This window comes from Chrysochloris asiatica, unplaced genomic scaffold, assembly GCF_000296735.1.
Source record: "Chrysochloris asiatica unplaced genomic scaffold, ChrAsi1.0 scaffold00157, whole genome shotgun sequence".
NCBI classification, from domain to species: Eukaryota; Metazoa; Chordata; class Mammalia; order Afrosoricida; family Chrysochloridae; genus Chrysochloris; species Chrysochloris asiatica.
Window position 1 is genome coordinate 6,264,654 of NW_006408675.1, and position 17,251 is coordinate 6,281,904.

At 41.6% G+C, this 17,251-nt stretch overlaps 2 protein-coding genes across 2 annotated transcripts in view; one reads left to right on the plus strand and one right to left on the minus strand.

The window, feature by feature from the left end:
- LOC102825909 overlaps positions 1-9,205 on the plus strand; it is a 56,747-nt gene extending 47,542 nt beyond the window's left edge. The window contains exon 3 of the mRNA XM_006870988.1: positions 9,080-9,205. Within this exon, the coding sequence (XP_006871050.1) occupies positions 9,080-9,205 (126 nt within the window). The remainder of the gene's footprint in view (positions 1-9,079) is intronic.
- Positions 1-10,105, minus strand: part of MAST4 (microtubule associated serine/threonine kinase family member 4) — an 880,190-nt gene extending 870,085 nt beyond the window's left edge. The window contains exon 1 of the mRNA XM_006870995.1: positions 9,743-10,105. Coding sequence (XP_006871057.1) covers positions 9,743-10,105 — 363 coding nt within the window. The remainder of the gene's footprint in view (positions 1-9,742) is intronic.
- Between the last annotated feature and the right edge of the window lie 7,146 nt (positions 10,106-17,251).

A 17,251-nucleotide genomic window follows, 5' to 3' on the forward strand; every position in this document is an offset into this window, starting at 1 on the left:
CCTGAGAAAGCTTAAATGAAGCACAACGCCTTCTCACTAGCCTCACCATGCTGCTGACACACTACCTTCTCATTAAAACACTGCAAGTAGCTACTAATCTCAAACATGCTCCTAGAGCCTTTTAGGATATTGTTTAATAAATTACACTAAGAACAGGTGCCACCAGCAAAAGAGAGATAGTGTATTAATAGATGGGTTAATGTACCATATACCATAAAGCTTTGCTGTTAGTACATCGTAAGAAATGCTCTGTCCATGAAATTAAAAGTGATAACTTTGTTATACATGTATCTACTCATGAGTGAAAGCGCCTTCCAGGAAGAGTAAAATATGCTGGTGGCATAATCCACCAGGGAAGAGACCTGAAGGCTTCTGCTGGTTCCCAGTGGTACTGACATTCTTCATAAACCAACTTGTTCAAAAAAAATATTAGTAGCAAACACCAAGAATGGGGTATTAACTATGTGCCAAGCATTATGTTGGGCAGTCTGCTAAAAATCGCATTCATTCTCATTTCAACCTTTTGAAATAAATATTGTTGTCTCCACTATACAGCTGATGACACAAGTTCAACATCAATAACCTGCTCCAAGTCACACAATCAATAAGTGAATCAGGATCAGAAGTCTGGATCCTTAGACAGAACAGACCCTGACACCAGAGTGGAGAAACATTAATTGCTATGGTCAGAAGGGACACAAGCCCTTTCAAGGAAACTATGGAATGTAACAACACGAATAAACACCAGACATGTCTTTTGTCTAAAAAACTACAATCATCTCCTTTAAGATGCATGTCAACTTTCTCTGATGTCAGGTTACCTATTTCCTGGCCCTTCTCATTTTCAGAAATGTTCTACAGGAGAACAACGGAATGGAAACTGGTCACCTGCCCTGTGTACACTAAGTCTGAGTGGATGCATAGCCTTTGTCACTGGTTCTAAACTTTGACCAAATATTAATATTTGGCAATACCTAAACGTACCACAGACTACAAGTAGAAAGCTTTAGTTCTTTAATACTGACCCTTCTTTCTCTAAGAAAGCTTAGAGCAATAAGCTATACTTTCTCAGTGTGTTTTAGCTTATAAACACCATACTGTCTATAAACAGAGAAGTACAACTTTGGGACTGTTATCCATCATATTCACTTCAACTAAAAGTTTCCCTGCAGTTTACCGTATAAATGAGCATTCATAAGACCCTCTTGTCAAATCCGTTATAAAGTTGTTCCTTCAAGAAAAAAATAGGCTTAAAAGATGTCATAGTGAAAAGTAGTATCAATAATCACACTAAGATATTCTTTTGAAGAGATCTAAATTATTTTCTACTAAGTTCTATACATATTTACCTAGAGCATCTGAACTTCCAGGAATGATCCCTATCCTGCCTCCTAACACACTATTTCTTAAGAAGTAATCCTCAACCCTCAAACATTTAAACTAGCAGTTCTCTACAGGTGGGCTTCATGCTGTCTGTTGTTGCTTCTGAGTAACAGGAACTCAATGTACAACAAACTCACAATCTTTCATGTTTAAGCCCACTGTACCAGGCACTGTGCCCATTCATTTCATTGAGATCTTCCTCTTTTTCACTGACCCTTTCCTTTTTTAGGGACTGGCCCTTTCTGATAATATGTCCAAAGTACACTCTGGCTGTTCTTTATCCAAGACAGATTTATTCTATCTTCTGGCAGCCCATGGTATATTCAATATTGCTCCCCAATACCATAATTCAACAGCATCAATTCTTCAGACTTCATTATTCAATGTCCAACTTTCACTTGCATACAAGGTGACTGAAAACATCAAAGCTTGGATCAGGTGCACCTTAGTCCTCAAGGTGACACTTAGCGATTTAACATTAGTCAAATGCTTTTGCAGTCAATAAAACATGGGTCAACATCTTTCTGGTATTCTCTGTTTTCAGCCATGATCCACCTCACATCAGCAATAGTATCCTTTGTTCCACATTCTCTTCTGTAACAGTTTGAATTTCTGGCAGCTCTTTGTTGATATATTGCTACAAATGTGTTTTAATGATCTTCTTCAAAAATTTACTTGCATGTGATACTGATATTGTTCAATAATTTCCACATTCTGTTGGTTCATCTTTCTTTGGAATAGGTACATAAATGAATCTCTTCTAGTCAGTTGATCAGGTAGCTTTCTTCCAAATTTCTGGCCATAGACAAATAAGCACCTCCAATGTTGCATCTGTTTGTTGATGCAACAACTAATTCCATCAGTTCCTGGAGCCTTGTTTTTCACCAATGCTTTCAGTGCAATTTGAACTTCTTTCTTCAACACAATTGGTTTGTGATCATATTTACCTCCTGAAATTGTTGACTGTCAACCAATTCATTTTGGTAGAATGACTCTTTACTCCTTCCATCTTATCTTCTTTTGATGTTTCCATTATTGTTTAATATTTTGCCCATGTTGTTGTTGTTAAGTGCCGTTGAGTCAGTTCTGACCCATAGCGACCTTCTTGAGGGTTTCCAAGGAGTGACTGGTGAGCTTAAATCACCAACCTTGCCATTAAAACGGACTTTGCAGTCTGGCACATTAACCCACAGTGCCACACCAGGACTCAATTTTGCCCACAGAACCCCTCAATATTACAACTTTAAAACTGAATTTTTTCTTCAGTTCTTTCAATATGACAAATGCTGCCAATGTTCTTCCCTTTTGGTTTTCTAAGTTCGGGTCTCCTTACATTTCATTGTAATGATTACTGTAACTTCTCAAGCTGCCCCTTTGAAGTCTAATGTTTAGCTATTTTACATCCTCATTTTTTCTTACATCATCATTCTCTTTAGATACTCTATATTCAAGAGCAAGTTTCAAAGGCTCTTCTGGTCTTTTCTTTCTTTCCTTATCAGTGACCTTTTGCTTACTTCATGTATGATTCCTTGATGTCATTCCACAACTCATCTGGTCTTCAATTATCAGTATTCATTAGTGTTCACGCAGGCTACCTTTCCCAAAATACAAATCTGGTAATGTCTCTTTGTTGCTTCTCTCCTTCAATCCAAATAACTGGTATTCCTCTCGGTGCCTTACATCAAGTATGCTCTCTCCTGCTTCAGGACCTCCATGCCAGCAGTTCCTACTCCCTGCAAAACTCTTCCCTTTCCCAAACCAGCCTCTGTCCATCCTTTCAATTTCAGCTCTAACACCACATCCTCAGCAAGGCACTCCTTTACTCCCAGACTAAATGAATTACACATTGCCTTGAACCACATTTACCACACTTGAAACCAATTAATTGATGATCATATGTTTAATAATGATCTCCCCCACTAGACTATAAGCACCAAGAAATTAAAACTATCTCTGCCTTATCCAGTGCCCAGGTTAATGTCTCACACAGAGTAAAGCTCAGTATATAAGTATATTGGATGACTGATTGACTTCCCAGTCTCCTGAATGTTCTGGAAGTGTTTTGTTACTGTTAGTTTCCATCAAATTGGCTGCAATTCATATTATATATAACAAAATGAAACTTTCCTGTCTAGCGTAATTTTCATCATGGTTGGTACATTTGAGTATACTATCATAGCTATTGTGCCATTCCACCTTATTGAGGATTCCTCATTTCTGCTGACCCTCTACTAAGCATGTTGCCCTTTTCTAGCAACTGGTATTTCTTGATGATATGTCCAAAGGAAGCAAGCTGAGGTACCTCCACCCTCGCTTTTCAGGAGCATTTTAATTGTATTTGTTCAAGGATTGATGGAAGTATTAAGTCGAAAAGTAGACTAAATAATATATATGCTGAGATTTATGCACTTGTTACTGCTCTTCAATGATGTAGCTGCTATGGTTAATAAAATATAAACTCAATGAAATGTTTTACAAAGTTCATAGTTGCTTTTTTGCTATTTATTCTCTTAACTAATAAACACTAGAAATGCATCTACTGCAATACTAGCAGGTGGGAGAATCCTCCCAAACCCACAATGACATTAAAAGCAGTCTTCATACTCATGCATCATTTAATAAAAGAACTTACATATTAATAATTGTTTTTATTTTTAATACTGATTGCCCAATTTATGGCAATAAAATAAGGCCCTTATATTGAGCTGAAAATCCTCTCAACTGCTAAGCCCTTTTCTGCCATTTTTTAAGAATCTCTGAAAGTTTCAAGTTTTAGTCTACAAAATGAAAAGCAAAGTTCATTCACATCTCCCTTCAAAAGTGTTCTGAGTGATTCCTTGGTGGTTTTATTTTGTTCAAATTTTACATAGAAAATCTGATCATAACATTTTTTTACCAGGGTATATGAGTTTTCCTTGCTGAAAGATCTAGAGATTTGAGCATCATCACTCACAACAGACAAAATAATGTGTAGCTACTTTCAAGGATGTTACTGTTTCTCATTCATTCAACATGTTTGCTGAATCCCTGTTAATAAGCTTGAGGCATTGTGAGAGGCAAGCAGATGATATTCTTCCCCTCAGGTTCACTGACAATTACAAAACACACGTGTACTTTACTAGAGGTGTTATAAGGTGCTTCAGGAAGGGACAGTACAGAAATGCATGTAAGCAATTGTTGTTGGGTGTTATCGAGTCAATCTGACACACAGAAACAGAGGGTTTCTGAGGAGTGGCTGGTGGTTTGAACCGATGACAGTGTGGTTACGGTTACCACTACAGTGCTTATCCTACAGTGCCACACCAGGATGCCAAATGCAGCCTGTGTGGCACTGCAGAATAATACACTAGACTGTAAGGTCAGTTTGAACCACAAGGGCGGCAGTTCAAACCCACCCGGAGCTCCTCAGGAGCCTATATAGGATTGCTTTGGGTCAGAACTGACTCAACGGCACTTAACCAAAACAACAACACTTCAATATGCATAGACCCCAAGTTCATAGGCTTGGAGGCTTGGGGAACAAGTGGCAGAAATGAGACACAGTTTGTGTAAGCAAATAGGTACACCCTCATCTCTAATGCACATACGTTTGATGTGAAATATGCAGAACAGAATCACTGTCAAGTTAAACTATTATTCTCAAAACATCAAAAAGTGGTGGTGCCCCCTCCACATAAAGAGTAGACAGGGATGGGCAACTTGGACATTGGCTACCCAAAACGGGGGGAGGAGGGGACTACAGAGGCAAGAAGTGACTGGCTTACAAGCTTTCAAGAGGGAACCTAGAGCCAGAGGGTGTGGAGGAAGATAGAGTCTCCAGTGAGTGGTGTCCAGCCTGTCCAGGAAGGGCTGATGAAACGAAATATAGATGGGTCTCTTGTGATGCAATGATGAATAATTGTTATCAGGACTGATTGTGAGGGTTGGAAATCTAAAGATGGACATTTTATAGCAAGGAGGGGAGTGATTAACTTTTCAGTCTAGGAGCGGAGGGCCCTGGGACCAACAATGGAGAAGAGCGGAGAGCGGGACCCTACCCAGAGAAGAAGTGAGGCCTGAGATGGAGGCAGAGACGATGATATGGAGAGATGGAGTGGCTAGGGACTTGAGATCCAGAGAGGGAGAGGGGCTGTGTGCTGACAACCGGGGAGCGGGGGAAGGCAGGTTTGCAGGGTACACACTTTAGTTGGTTGATGATGCATGGGATGGGATTTTAACCATGGCAATGAAAATGATATATGATAGAATGAATGTAAAACTAATGTTCTCCCATGTAAACTATCACAAAATTCACAATAAAACATTTATTTAAAAAAAAAAAGATAAAGTATAGGTATTCTACATAATCCCCCACAAAGTGCAAATAAAATCCCCAAAGGTGGTGGTGGTGGTCGAGAGGTGCTGTCAAGCTGATTTCAATTTACAGAGCCCCATGTAATAGAGCAGACCTACCTCACAAGGTTTTCTAGGCTTGTTATTTCCAGGAGCAGATCACTAGCTCTTTCTCCAATAGAGCAGCTGGGTAGATTTGAACCACAATCTTTGGGTAACAGCTGGGCCACCAGGGGCCCTACCAAAAGCCGTTTTAAGTGTATAAAACATTTGTACAAATACTGACCCATGAGCCACCAGGGGCCCTACCAAAAGCCGTTTTAAGTGTATAAAACATTTGTACAAATACTGACAATAAGATAAAATATGAAGCTGGTCAAAGATTATTGACATTACTATATATATTCAAAACAATTTTGAACAGATTGTCCCACCAAAGGGGGGAAAAATAGCATTACAATAACACATAGAAACCTGAAATTTCTTGCTTTTCAAAATTAATGCAATAAGTTACTATAAAAAAATTTAGGCAGTAATGAATTTCCCAAGATAGACCTAACAATTTTTAAGTCTAAATGAACCTCTTTTAATTTTATGGTATGCAGTAAAGCACTTTCCATTTTATGGTATGAACTGAATGCTTTAAACTCAATGTTTTGCTTTATAGAATAACTCACTCTACACTAATAGCACTGCCATAATACAACCCAATACAAATAAACTCTGTGTCCCAGGTGAAAACTCCCAGCAGAAATGTCATTGTGAGAACTAAGCCTGACCCAACTCAAGGTATTTCCAATAGCCCAGATGCATGAGAAAGCTGAACAGTGAATAAGGAAGACCAATGAAGAAAGGATGCCTTTGAATTATGGTATTGGTGAAGAATACTGAATGTACCATGGACTGCCAGAAACCCATCATGCCTGGCAAAGAGGAGGCTTGGTGAAAAAGAGGAAGACGTGCAGTGAGATGGATTGAAACACAGCAACAGTTGTGAGACTGACACAGTGTCTGGCTGTTTTGTGTTCTTTTATACACACAACTCAGTGGCCCCTAACAACAACAGGTGATACTAATAAAGTGGGAATAAACTACCCAGACACAGTCTTAGGTTCGCTGAAAATAGGTAGCATGTAACTCATGCATAAATGAAATATAACAGGCCAGACCTAGTTTATACTCCTATGTCACAAAATTTTATAACCAATTAATATTTACTTAGTGATCAATGTTAGAATTAAATTCGTTAGTATTTGCAAAATGCCTAACAACTCCATTGCTATTATTCCCACTTGGTGGGTGGTGGTCATGTGCCATGAATCGGTTTTCAATCATAGCAACCCTGTATAGGGTTTCCGAGGCTGTAAATCCTTACAGGAGCAGAAAGCCTCATCTTTCTCCAGAGGAACCGCTAGTAATTTCAAACTGCTGACCTTGAGATTAGCAGCCCAACTCATAACCACTACACTACCAGAGCTCTTAATCCCAGTTAAGAGGTGAGAAAACTGGGGTTTCCAGAAGCTGAATGGTCCACAACCTCACACCAAGTTTAGGTGGCAGACCTAGAAATCAAACCCAGGTCTTCCCACTAAACTGAGTATTCCTAATAATTGTTTCTGAACCTTTGGGGTGGTATTTACAATTGCATTTTCTAAGGAGGAAATCTGTACACTTCATCAGATTCTCAAAGAGTCCTAAAATCCCCCAAAAGGTTCAGAACTACTGCACAATACCATTACCAGTGTATGGAAAGAAAGTGAGCTCTACACTTCAGCCATTTTCACCAAGACTATCACTTTTGTCCTACAGGGGTTGGAAAAAAGCTCCATATTTCTCATTTCACCATAAAATTCTCAGAGTAAATCAAGCTTTTCACTCCTAGCCAATTTCCAGCACTCTGTGCCACAAGTTAAATTACACAATAAACTGCAATACTGAAGCAGTGTACAATTCAGAGATTTTACAAATACTGACCAACATTATTTATTTAGTCATGTGTTTCAATCATCTGGAATCCTGATGTGGCACTGTGGGTTAATGCGCCAGACTGCAAAGCCATTTGAACTGCAAGGTCAGAAGTTCAATCTCACCAGTTGCTCCTAGGAAAGGCTGTATAGGGTCGCTATGGGTCGGAATCGACTCGACGGCATTCAACAGCACATATTCAGTCATCTAATCATTTCCACACTGCCTGTGAAATAAGCTATCATTATTGTATCTGCTTCCAAGAAAGCCATACACTGTCATCCTGAGCCTAGGATCAAAAGTAATAAGATTCCAGTTTCCCCCACCTAGATCCTTCAAGACTGTATCACTCAAGTCACACGCATCCTCCTAGCTAAACGGAAAACAAAAACAGGATACTGGACTCTACCATTCTCCACCAATGCTGACACTTAATTCGGATCTAGTTGTATATCATTAAGTTAGTATATACTGTTAGTTACCAGTCGTACGTGTGTTCAGCTCTTGAAAAGTTGAGACAGACATCACACACTTGCCTGGCATTTTCAAAAGGAGACATAACCAGCTAGAAACACTGGTACAGTTCAGGGTTTGGTCATCTCTCTGTCAGCTGGCAGTTTTATGGTGGCTGTGGTCAGTTAACTCCTAGCCACCAAGTGCTGAGATAACAGTTCCAGAGTCACTCTTGATTCTGACTCCATCCTACATTTCAGATCAGAAACAGGGAGTGGAGTGTGACCAGGTTGGGCAGGAACAAGACATTGAGATAAAGCATTTCAACCCCCTTATTTTACAGATTATATAATCTGAATCTCAGAGGAGTAACTCACTTACAGTCTCACAACTCAAGAGCAGCAGCATTCCTAGAGAGCAGGCCTCCAGACACCTGTCCAGCATCCTGTGAATGGGTCATGGTTACTGCCAGAAGCTTAGCTACAACCACCTTAAGGTTTGTTGCATTGATGCCAGGCTAGGACCCTCCTCCTCTGACTTGTGCCAGATCCAGACTTTGCCTCCAGGTTAGGGTCCCAGGAAGTTACTGCCAGGCACTGCTCTCAGCTTGCTTCTTCTGAGGGACAAAGTCAATTACTTACTAAAGTTAATCCCATCAGAGATGAGGAAAATTTCACTGTGTGCGGAGAAATTAAATTCACAACGAGACTCTGATAGGGTGATTATTTACTGTCCTGCCTGATCAAGATGACTTCCTTACAAAAAGCGCCCCAACAATCTACCATCTTAAGCCAGGAAGAACTTAAGCTTCCTTTACTGTCCTCCAGAGGCACACACACACACACACACACACACACACACACACACAAAAGCCACAGAAAACTACTAGGAAGATAACAAAGCTATACGTTCAGTGTCCACAGTTTGGGGCGAAAATCCTTTCAAGAAACTAGTACTGATAAAGTCCCCTAAGGGAGGTGGACGCTTCCCTATTCGCTTTGGCAAGGAGCGCGCATCAGGGCACCCTGGGAAAAAGTCCAAATGGGAGATTCCGGCGCCACCGGCCAAGTGATGGGAGTCCTCCTCCGGGAGTATAGGGGATACAGACGCCACCGGAACCACCCAAATCCACCCACGAGCAATCCCAGGGCGCCACTGAATCCAACTGTGCAACTTCGCAAATACCACTCCCAGCGGCACCCCATCCTCTGCACCCTTCCCCTGGGTCCAAGAGCGTGGGTGGGAAGCAGCCCCCACTTCAGATAATAAGATCTCAGTTGTGGGAACAGGAAAGACATCCAGATCATATCCATTCACAGACCCACAGAGGCTGATACAGGCAGTAGTTTGCGGTTTTGACATTTTAAAAAGCGCACTATCAGGCAGAATATGAACACACACACACGGAGGTAACAGCCACGGCAAGTTAGTGGCCCACTGAGAGGCAACTACCTGTCACTATCCGGGGCTGGAGCAGCGCGCCTAGGGGTTTCTTCCCCCTGCCAAGTCAGGATGTCCCCCACCCCACCGCCCGCGCTCAGGGTGGAGAGCTGAGGACGCCCAGCAGCGGAGACTCTGAGGGGGCAAAGTTAGGGAAGCGGGAACCCACCTCTTCGTCCTGTTCCTCCTGGGACGCGCTACTGCCCCCGAGACCCGACGGCGCGTTTCCTCCGGGGAGCGGCGGGGGTGGCGGCGGCACAACAGCTCCGCGATCCGGGCCCCAGCGCGCCGGACCCCACGCGGCTGGAGGCCGGATGCCCATGGCGCCGCCCGGCGGTGGCGGCTGCAACTGCTCGCGGGAGAAGCCGCCGGACTCCCCTTCCTCCGACAGAGTTTCAGAGCCCGAGGAGGACTCCGCCGAGGAAGCGCCCGGTGAGGACGCGGCCGCTGCCGCAGGGGCGGGAGTTCCAGCGCCGAGGTTACTGCAGCCGCGGGGCACCGGCTCCGAAGCCTCGGAAACTTTCTCCCCCATTTCCTTCTTGGGTCCAAAGTGCTGCCCGAGGGGCGAAGGGGCGCAGCGCGCTCTCAGTTCGGCTCTGGCTCGCTTTCGCTGTCGCTCCCGGACTGCGGGGAGCGCGGCCGGCGGCTACATGTCCACGGCGCTGCCGCAGGAGAGCTCCACCAAGTTAGCAGCCGCCCGGGCCCTGAGGCCGACAGGGATTCCCGCACACCAAGACATGCCGGCTGGGTCTGCGCCCAGCGCTCCACTGTCCTCCCGCGCTGCGCCCGAGCCGCTGGGACTGCGGCTTCTACAGCAAAACCTGCCTCCGGGACGGAGCGCGGAGAAGACGGGCAGCCCGGGGAGCCAATGGCAGGGCAGGCGCGCCGATGGGCGGAGGCTGCGACTCCCCCTAGCCTTGCGAGTGTCAGGTAGGGAAGGCGGGGCCGAGGCACCGACCCCAGGATCCCGGAGGAGCCTGAGGGACGCGAGTTGGTCGCGGACCTGGAGGGTTGAAATGGAGCGGGTAATCTGAGTCAACGGCCGCGACTCTGAACTTAAGCTAAGGAATGGTTGGCCCTTCTTGGGACCGGGGAGAGGCGGCCGAGGGAGTGTGAGATCTTGGAGAAGAACTGGATTTTATCTAGAAAAAGTGAAATCGAGGAAATTAACCAGAAGCAGCAACAGGGCTTTAGGGAAACACACACACTCTAACGTGAGGGAGTAGAAAGGGGAAAGCTTCGTAGTGTAGTGAATCCTAAAAGAGCTGAGTTCCCAAACCCCAATTCTCCATAGAAACTCCCTGGACCTCAATTTCCTCAACTGTAAATGGAGAAATTAATATCTATCTTGCCTGGGTATGGGAGGGATTAGGGCAAATATACAGAAGCTTCAGCGGACTGCCTGACTTGGACACCTGGAGAATTTTCAGCACTCTTTTTTTGTCTTTATTTTTTATTTATAATCTAAAAAGTTTTGTCAAACAAAGAGTTTTAACAGGGAGGAAAATAACAAATATGTTTCTATGTTTAGCTGGGACAAAAAAATATGTCCAGCTAGGCCAAGGCAGCTTCTCCACAATTCACCTTTCCAGCTTACTTTCCCCAAGCAAATAAACCAACAAGATGCTGGAATGATTGCCTCGCTTTACTAATCTTTAAGAACTAGGAGAAAGGACTTTCACTCAAAGGCACCAATAGAACTGTCCTTCCCCATAGACTGGAAATGGAAGCCTCATGGGTGATGAGGTGACTTGAATTTCCTAGGAAGACAGCACTCAGTTCAGCAGCAGGAAATAAATGCTTCACTTGCCTTCAGCTCCAATCCCATTCTGCACTCTGGCACCATGGCCTAGGATATAAATTCAACTAGATTCAATTCCACTGATGTTGATTGAGATGTGTGTCAGGTGCTTGCGGGGGTGATACAAAGATGAATAAGGCAGGCCCCCTGCCCTTGAGGAGCTTATGGTCAATTGAGAAATTGATACTGCATAATATAGCTCTATTATTAATGTTTTAAAGCTGCGATAAGAGCTACAGGAAAAAATGTGCCCTGGGAGGAAGGGGAGTGTGGCAGAATAACAGCAGCATGTCCTCACACGCAGGAGTCCTCAAGAATTGTCTATTTTTCCTTTTCAGTACAGCTTTGCTAAAGGTCCTTAAAAATGGAAGGATTGGGGCAAAAGCCCCTTCAGCCAATGAACTCTTTTATGCTCTCACTGTATTTACGAATGATCCATCATACAAAGTGCATCATCATATTGGACAACAAGCTTTGTCCTGATCAGATTTCTGCCCTCCAAGATGAAGGGGAACGAAACTTGATTCGACCTCATTGCCACAGACAGCAATGTAGCAAAAAAACGAACTCTGGCTGCCGGGCTTACATTGTGACAGTTCAGATTGAGCTGCAAGGATGTGAAGGCCTGCTGAGGAAAAGGACAATTCTAGTGACTTAGCTATGTTATGAAAAGCAAGACTGTAGAAACAGCACAGTGGGGTGGTCTGAATCCTACCCAGGGCCGCACAATTACTTTCCTAGTCAGGAGTATTGGTCTTTATCTGAGTCCCTGTGTGGTTGATTCTCTACAGTGGAAGTGGAAAGACGACTTGAGCAAACCATTCACAAAAAAGAGGAGGAGGGGTTGCTTTTTAGTACATTGTGAAAGAAGCAGCAATGGTATGGTCTTAAGTGCTTACTTTAAGAATGTTACTAGGTTGGTTAGCCCCAAGCGTCTTGTATGAAAGATTTCATTTAACCCTGGCAACAACCTTATGGAATAGATTTTTATCAACCACACATTACAGATTAAGAAACTGAGGATCTGCATAGTCAAATAACTTGTCAAAGTCACACAGTAAGTGAGACGAGGAACTGCAGATTGAACTTAGTCTGATTCAGGAACATTCCAATATAATGTCTCTAAATAGACATTTCTCAAATACGTATACATAAAACCAAAGGCAATCCACTGCCACTGAACTGATCACAATCTCCAGTGATCCCGGTTCCCAATGCTGTAAATCTTTACTGGAGCAGACTCCCACATCTTTCTCCTGCTAAGCAGCTTGTAGGTTCAAACCACAGACCTTTTGATTAGCAGTTGTCCACTTCAACCACTGTACCACTAGGGCTTCCTGAATATGTATATTGTTGCTGTTTTGTCAAGTGTTGTTGTTACGTTGTCCTTGTTAAGTTGTTAGGGTTTCCAAGGCTTAAAATCTTGGAGGAACCAGAAAGCCTCATCTTTCTCCCACAGGGCAGTTGGCAGACCCTGTGGTTTACAATCCAGGGCTTATTGTAAGGAGAAATATCCTTAGGGCAGGACCTTTGTTGTTTTGCTTCAATATGCAAAAGGAGGTATTTGGTGAAAATACTTTGTTTTTTTAATTTTTCTTTCAAAAAATTTTTAGAAGGCACTTACTATATGCAAGACATTGTGTTATACATTGTTATGTGAGGAATTTTACTTATACTCCTACTAAAATCAGTTTTGATTTATCTAAATCTTGAACCGAACTTTCTTAATTTAATTATAAACATCTTTCTTGGAGCCCAGGAAAATGTCTCTTCTAAGAGAACTTCTCATAAATGGAGATAGGTTTGAAAGCACTTTTTTCTTTTCAGTGTCACTGCAAGCAAGAGCCAGAAGAATAAAAATGGCTTAGTCATTTTTAGAATCCATTTATAATCCAATTCCTGGGGCCTTGGGCTGATCCACAGTGACTACAAGATCGGTGGTTCAAACTCACCAGCTGCTCCTCGGAACCCCTATACAGGGTCACTATGGGTCTGAACCTACTCGATGGCACTAAACAACAACAGAGTGTGAGAGGTAAGGTCCGCCTTCCCCCAAGGTAATCAGTCTGTCAATTGTTCTTTTGGGCATGCTCCAAAATGTCTAATACAGGGACAAGTACCCTTGGGCACTCATTAACAGCTCATTGTGTCTTGCAAAAGAACATTTGCCTTGGTTTTCTGGGTTGTTCTCCTAAACAATGGGGAGACATTGCTTATGGGAATCTATTGTCTATCAGTTTCTATAATGTAGGTGAGGCCAGGTATGAATGTCAAGCTCTGTCTCTGTGGGACTTTGGAGGTTCTAAACTCAGTCATCCCACTCATAGTAAATTCTTAACATTTCTCACCAAGGTTAGGATTAGGATTTTAAAAAACTATTGATTGTCCATTTTTAACAGTCATGAAATTAGAGCATCATAAACTCAGCATGAACATCTTTTTGCAAAATTGCATTTAAATATGCTCCTGATGATTTAATATACCAAGAAATCTTAAATACTAGATTATTTTTAGATTATGAAAATGATTATATTCATCTCTGATGGTGGTGGTGGTGTGCCATGGAGTTGGTTCTGACTCATAGCCACCTGAGGCTGTAAATCTTTATGGGAGCAGAGAGTCTCATCTTTCTCCCAAGGAACAGCTGGAAGTTTTGAACTGTTGACTGTGAGGTTAATAGCCCAATTCGTAGCCACTACACTACCAGAGCTCCTTATTCATCTCTAATATTTTGTTATTATTATCATTATTAATGATATATTTGCCTCCTCCCCATGTGACCAGTAAGTGTAATTTTGAACCAAAGTGAAGATTAATAAAAAGGTAGTTATTGAGGTGGCCTAGATAGAAGTCTTGTATCAAGTGGTACAGAAAATGACAGCTTCTGACCATCCTGCCAGAAGGAAAGCCCTCATACCCTCTCAAGCTTTCGTTTGTGTCTGAGTCTCTGGATAAAATAGGGTTAGAGTACAAGGTTTCAGAAGATAAGTATGAGTGTCTAAATAAGGGTTGAAAAGAATGCTTTCAGTTTCTCTGCATTGAGAGTCATGCTGGCCATTGGCATATATATATATATAGTTGTTGTTAAGTGCCATTGAGTGGGTTCCGACCCATAGCGACCCTGCATAGGGTTTCCGAGGAACAGCTAGTGAATGGCTTTACAGTCTGGTACATTAACCTGAGTGCCACACCAGGACTCCTTTATATATATATATTATATATTATATAGCTATGTAATGTGAAATGTGGTGCTATAGAATAGCATTGGCCTGCTAACCCACCTCCACTTCTTAGAAACCCTATAGAGGCTCACTATGAGTTGGGACTGATTTAACAGCACACAGCATCAGCAACAAATTAAAGTAATTTTGAACAAAGGAGAGAAAGATACTGGTCTGATCTCCTAAATCAATGTTCCCAAAATATATGGAACACTTGGCATCAGCTCATCAGATCAGGGTATGGTGATTCCCTGACACTCCCAAAGTCTGCAAATCTGCATTTCTAGATACCACCTCAAGCAAATATATACCATTCGTTTGTTTGTTGTGCTATGGTGGCTTGTATGTTGCTGTGATGCTGGAGCCTATGCTACTGGAGTTTCAAATATCAGTCACCCATAGTGGACAGATTTCAGCAGAACTTCCAAACTAAGACAAGGAAGAAGGAACAAGCAGACTACTTTTGAAAAATGAATAACTGAATTCCTTATGAACAGCACTGAAACCATATCTAATATACTGCCAGAAAATGAGTACCTCAGGTTGGAAATTACTCAAAATATGAGTAGGGAAGAGCTGCCTCCTCAAAATAGAATTGATCTTAATGATGTGAATGAAGAAAAACATTCAGACCTTCATTTGCTGGTGGGGCATGACTCAAAATGAGAAGAAACAGCTATAAGCATCTTTTAATAATTGAAATGTGGAATATATAAACCATGAATCTAGGAAAATTGAGTCATCAAAAATTAAATAGAAGGCATAAAGACAGATAGCCTAGGAATTAGTGAGCTAAAATGGACTAGTATTGACCATTTTTAATTAGACAAACATATAATCTACTATGCCAAATATGACAAATTAAAGAGCAGTGGATTTTCATTCATTGTTAAAAAGAACATTTCAAGATCTACCCTAACATACAACACTGTCAGTGATAGTGTAATATCCATACATCTGCAGAAAAGAACAATAAATACGATGATTATTCAAATTTACACAAGGATAAAGAAATTGAAGATTTTACCAACTTCTGCAGTCTCAAATGGATCAAACTGCAATTAAGATACATTGATAATTGCTGATGATTGGAATGTAAAAGTTGGAAGTTAAGAAGGATCAGTGGTTGGTAAATAATATGGCCTTGATGATAGAAATGATGCAGGAGTTTTGAAAGAGCAACAACTTATTCATTGCAAATACCTATTTCAAGAATATAAGAAGTTTGAAACTACCAACCTTTCCATGGGAGAGAGATGAGGCTTTCTGCTCCCATAAAGATTTATAGCCTTGGATATAGCTTATGCAGGGTCATTATGAGTCAGAATCAACTACACAGCACACCACCACCACCACAACCACATATACATGGACATTGCCAGTTAGAATATACAAGAATCAGAGTGACTACATCTGTGGAAAGAGATGATGGAGAAACTCAATATCATCAGTCAGAACAAGGCCAGAGACTGACTGCTAAATACACCATCAATTGCTCAGATGCAAATTCAAGTCGATGCTGAGGAAAATTAAAATAAGTCTAGGAGAGTGAAAGTATGACCTTGAATACATCAAACCCGAATTGAAAGACCATCCAAGAATAGATTTGTCACATTGATCAAATGACCAGATGAGTTGTAGGATGACATCAAGGACACTATGCAGAAAGAAAACCAAAAGGTCATTAAAAAGACAGAAAAAAAGAAGCAAAAGCAAAATAGGTGTCAAAAGAAACTCTGAAATTTGCTCTTGAATGTAGAAAGGCTAAAATAACTAGAAGAAATGATGGAATAAAATTGACCTTGAGAAGGCATTTTACTGTATTATGATCCATAATAAAGTCTGGATAATATTCCAAAGAATGAGAATTCCAGAACACTTAATTGTAATCATGCAAAACTTGTTCATAGACCAAGAGGTAATTATTCAAACAAGGGAATAGTGCATGGTTTGAAATCAGAAAAGGTGTGCATCTGAGACGCTGGACTATATGAAGAAAAACAAGGCATCAATATTGAAGGAAGATTCATTAACAACCCGTGATATTCAGATGACACAGCTTTGCTTGCTGAAAGTAAAGAGGACTGATGAAGATCAAAGAATACAGTCTTCAGTATGGATTATATATTGGCATAAAGAAAATAAAAATCCTCACAACTGGACCAATAGACCACATCCAGATAAATGGAGAAAAAGATTGAAATTGTCAAGGATTTAATTTGACTTTGATCCATAATGAACACCCATGGAAGCAGCATTCAAGAAATCAAAGAACTCATTGCATTGGAAAAATCTGTTGCAAAAGACCTCTTTACAGTGTTCAAAAGCAAAGATATCACCTTGAGAACTAAGGTGTTTCTGCCCCATGCCATGGTATTTTCAATCACCTTATATGTTGGACAATGAATTAAAAAGACTGATTTTGAATTATAATGTTGGTGAAGATTATTGAATAGACCATGGACTGCAAAAGTATAAATAAATCTGTTCTAGAAGAGTACAGTCAGAATGTTCCTTGAAGCAACAATGGTGAGACTTTGTCTCATTTACTTAGGATATATTGTCAAGAGGGACCAGTCCCTGTAGAAAGACATCGTGCTTGGAAAAGTGGAGGGTCAGTGAACAGGAGGAAGATTCTCAAGGAGATTAATAAACA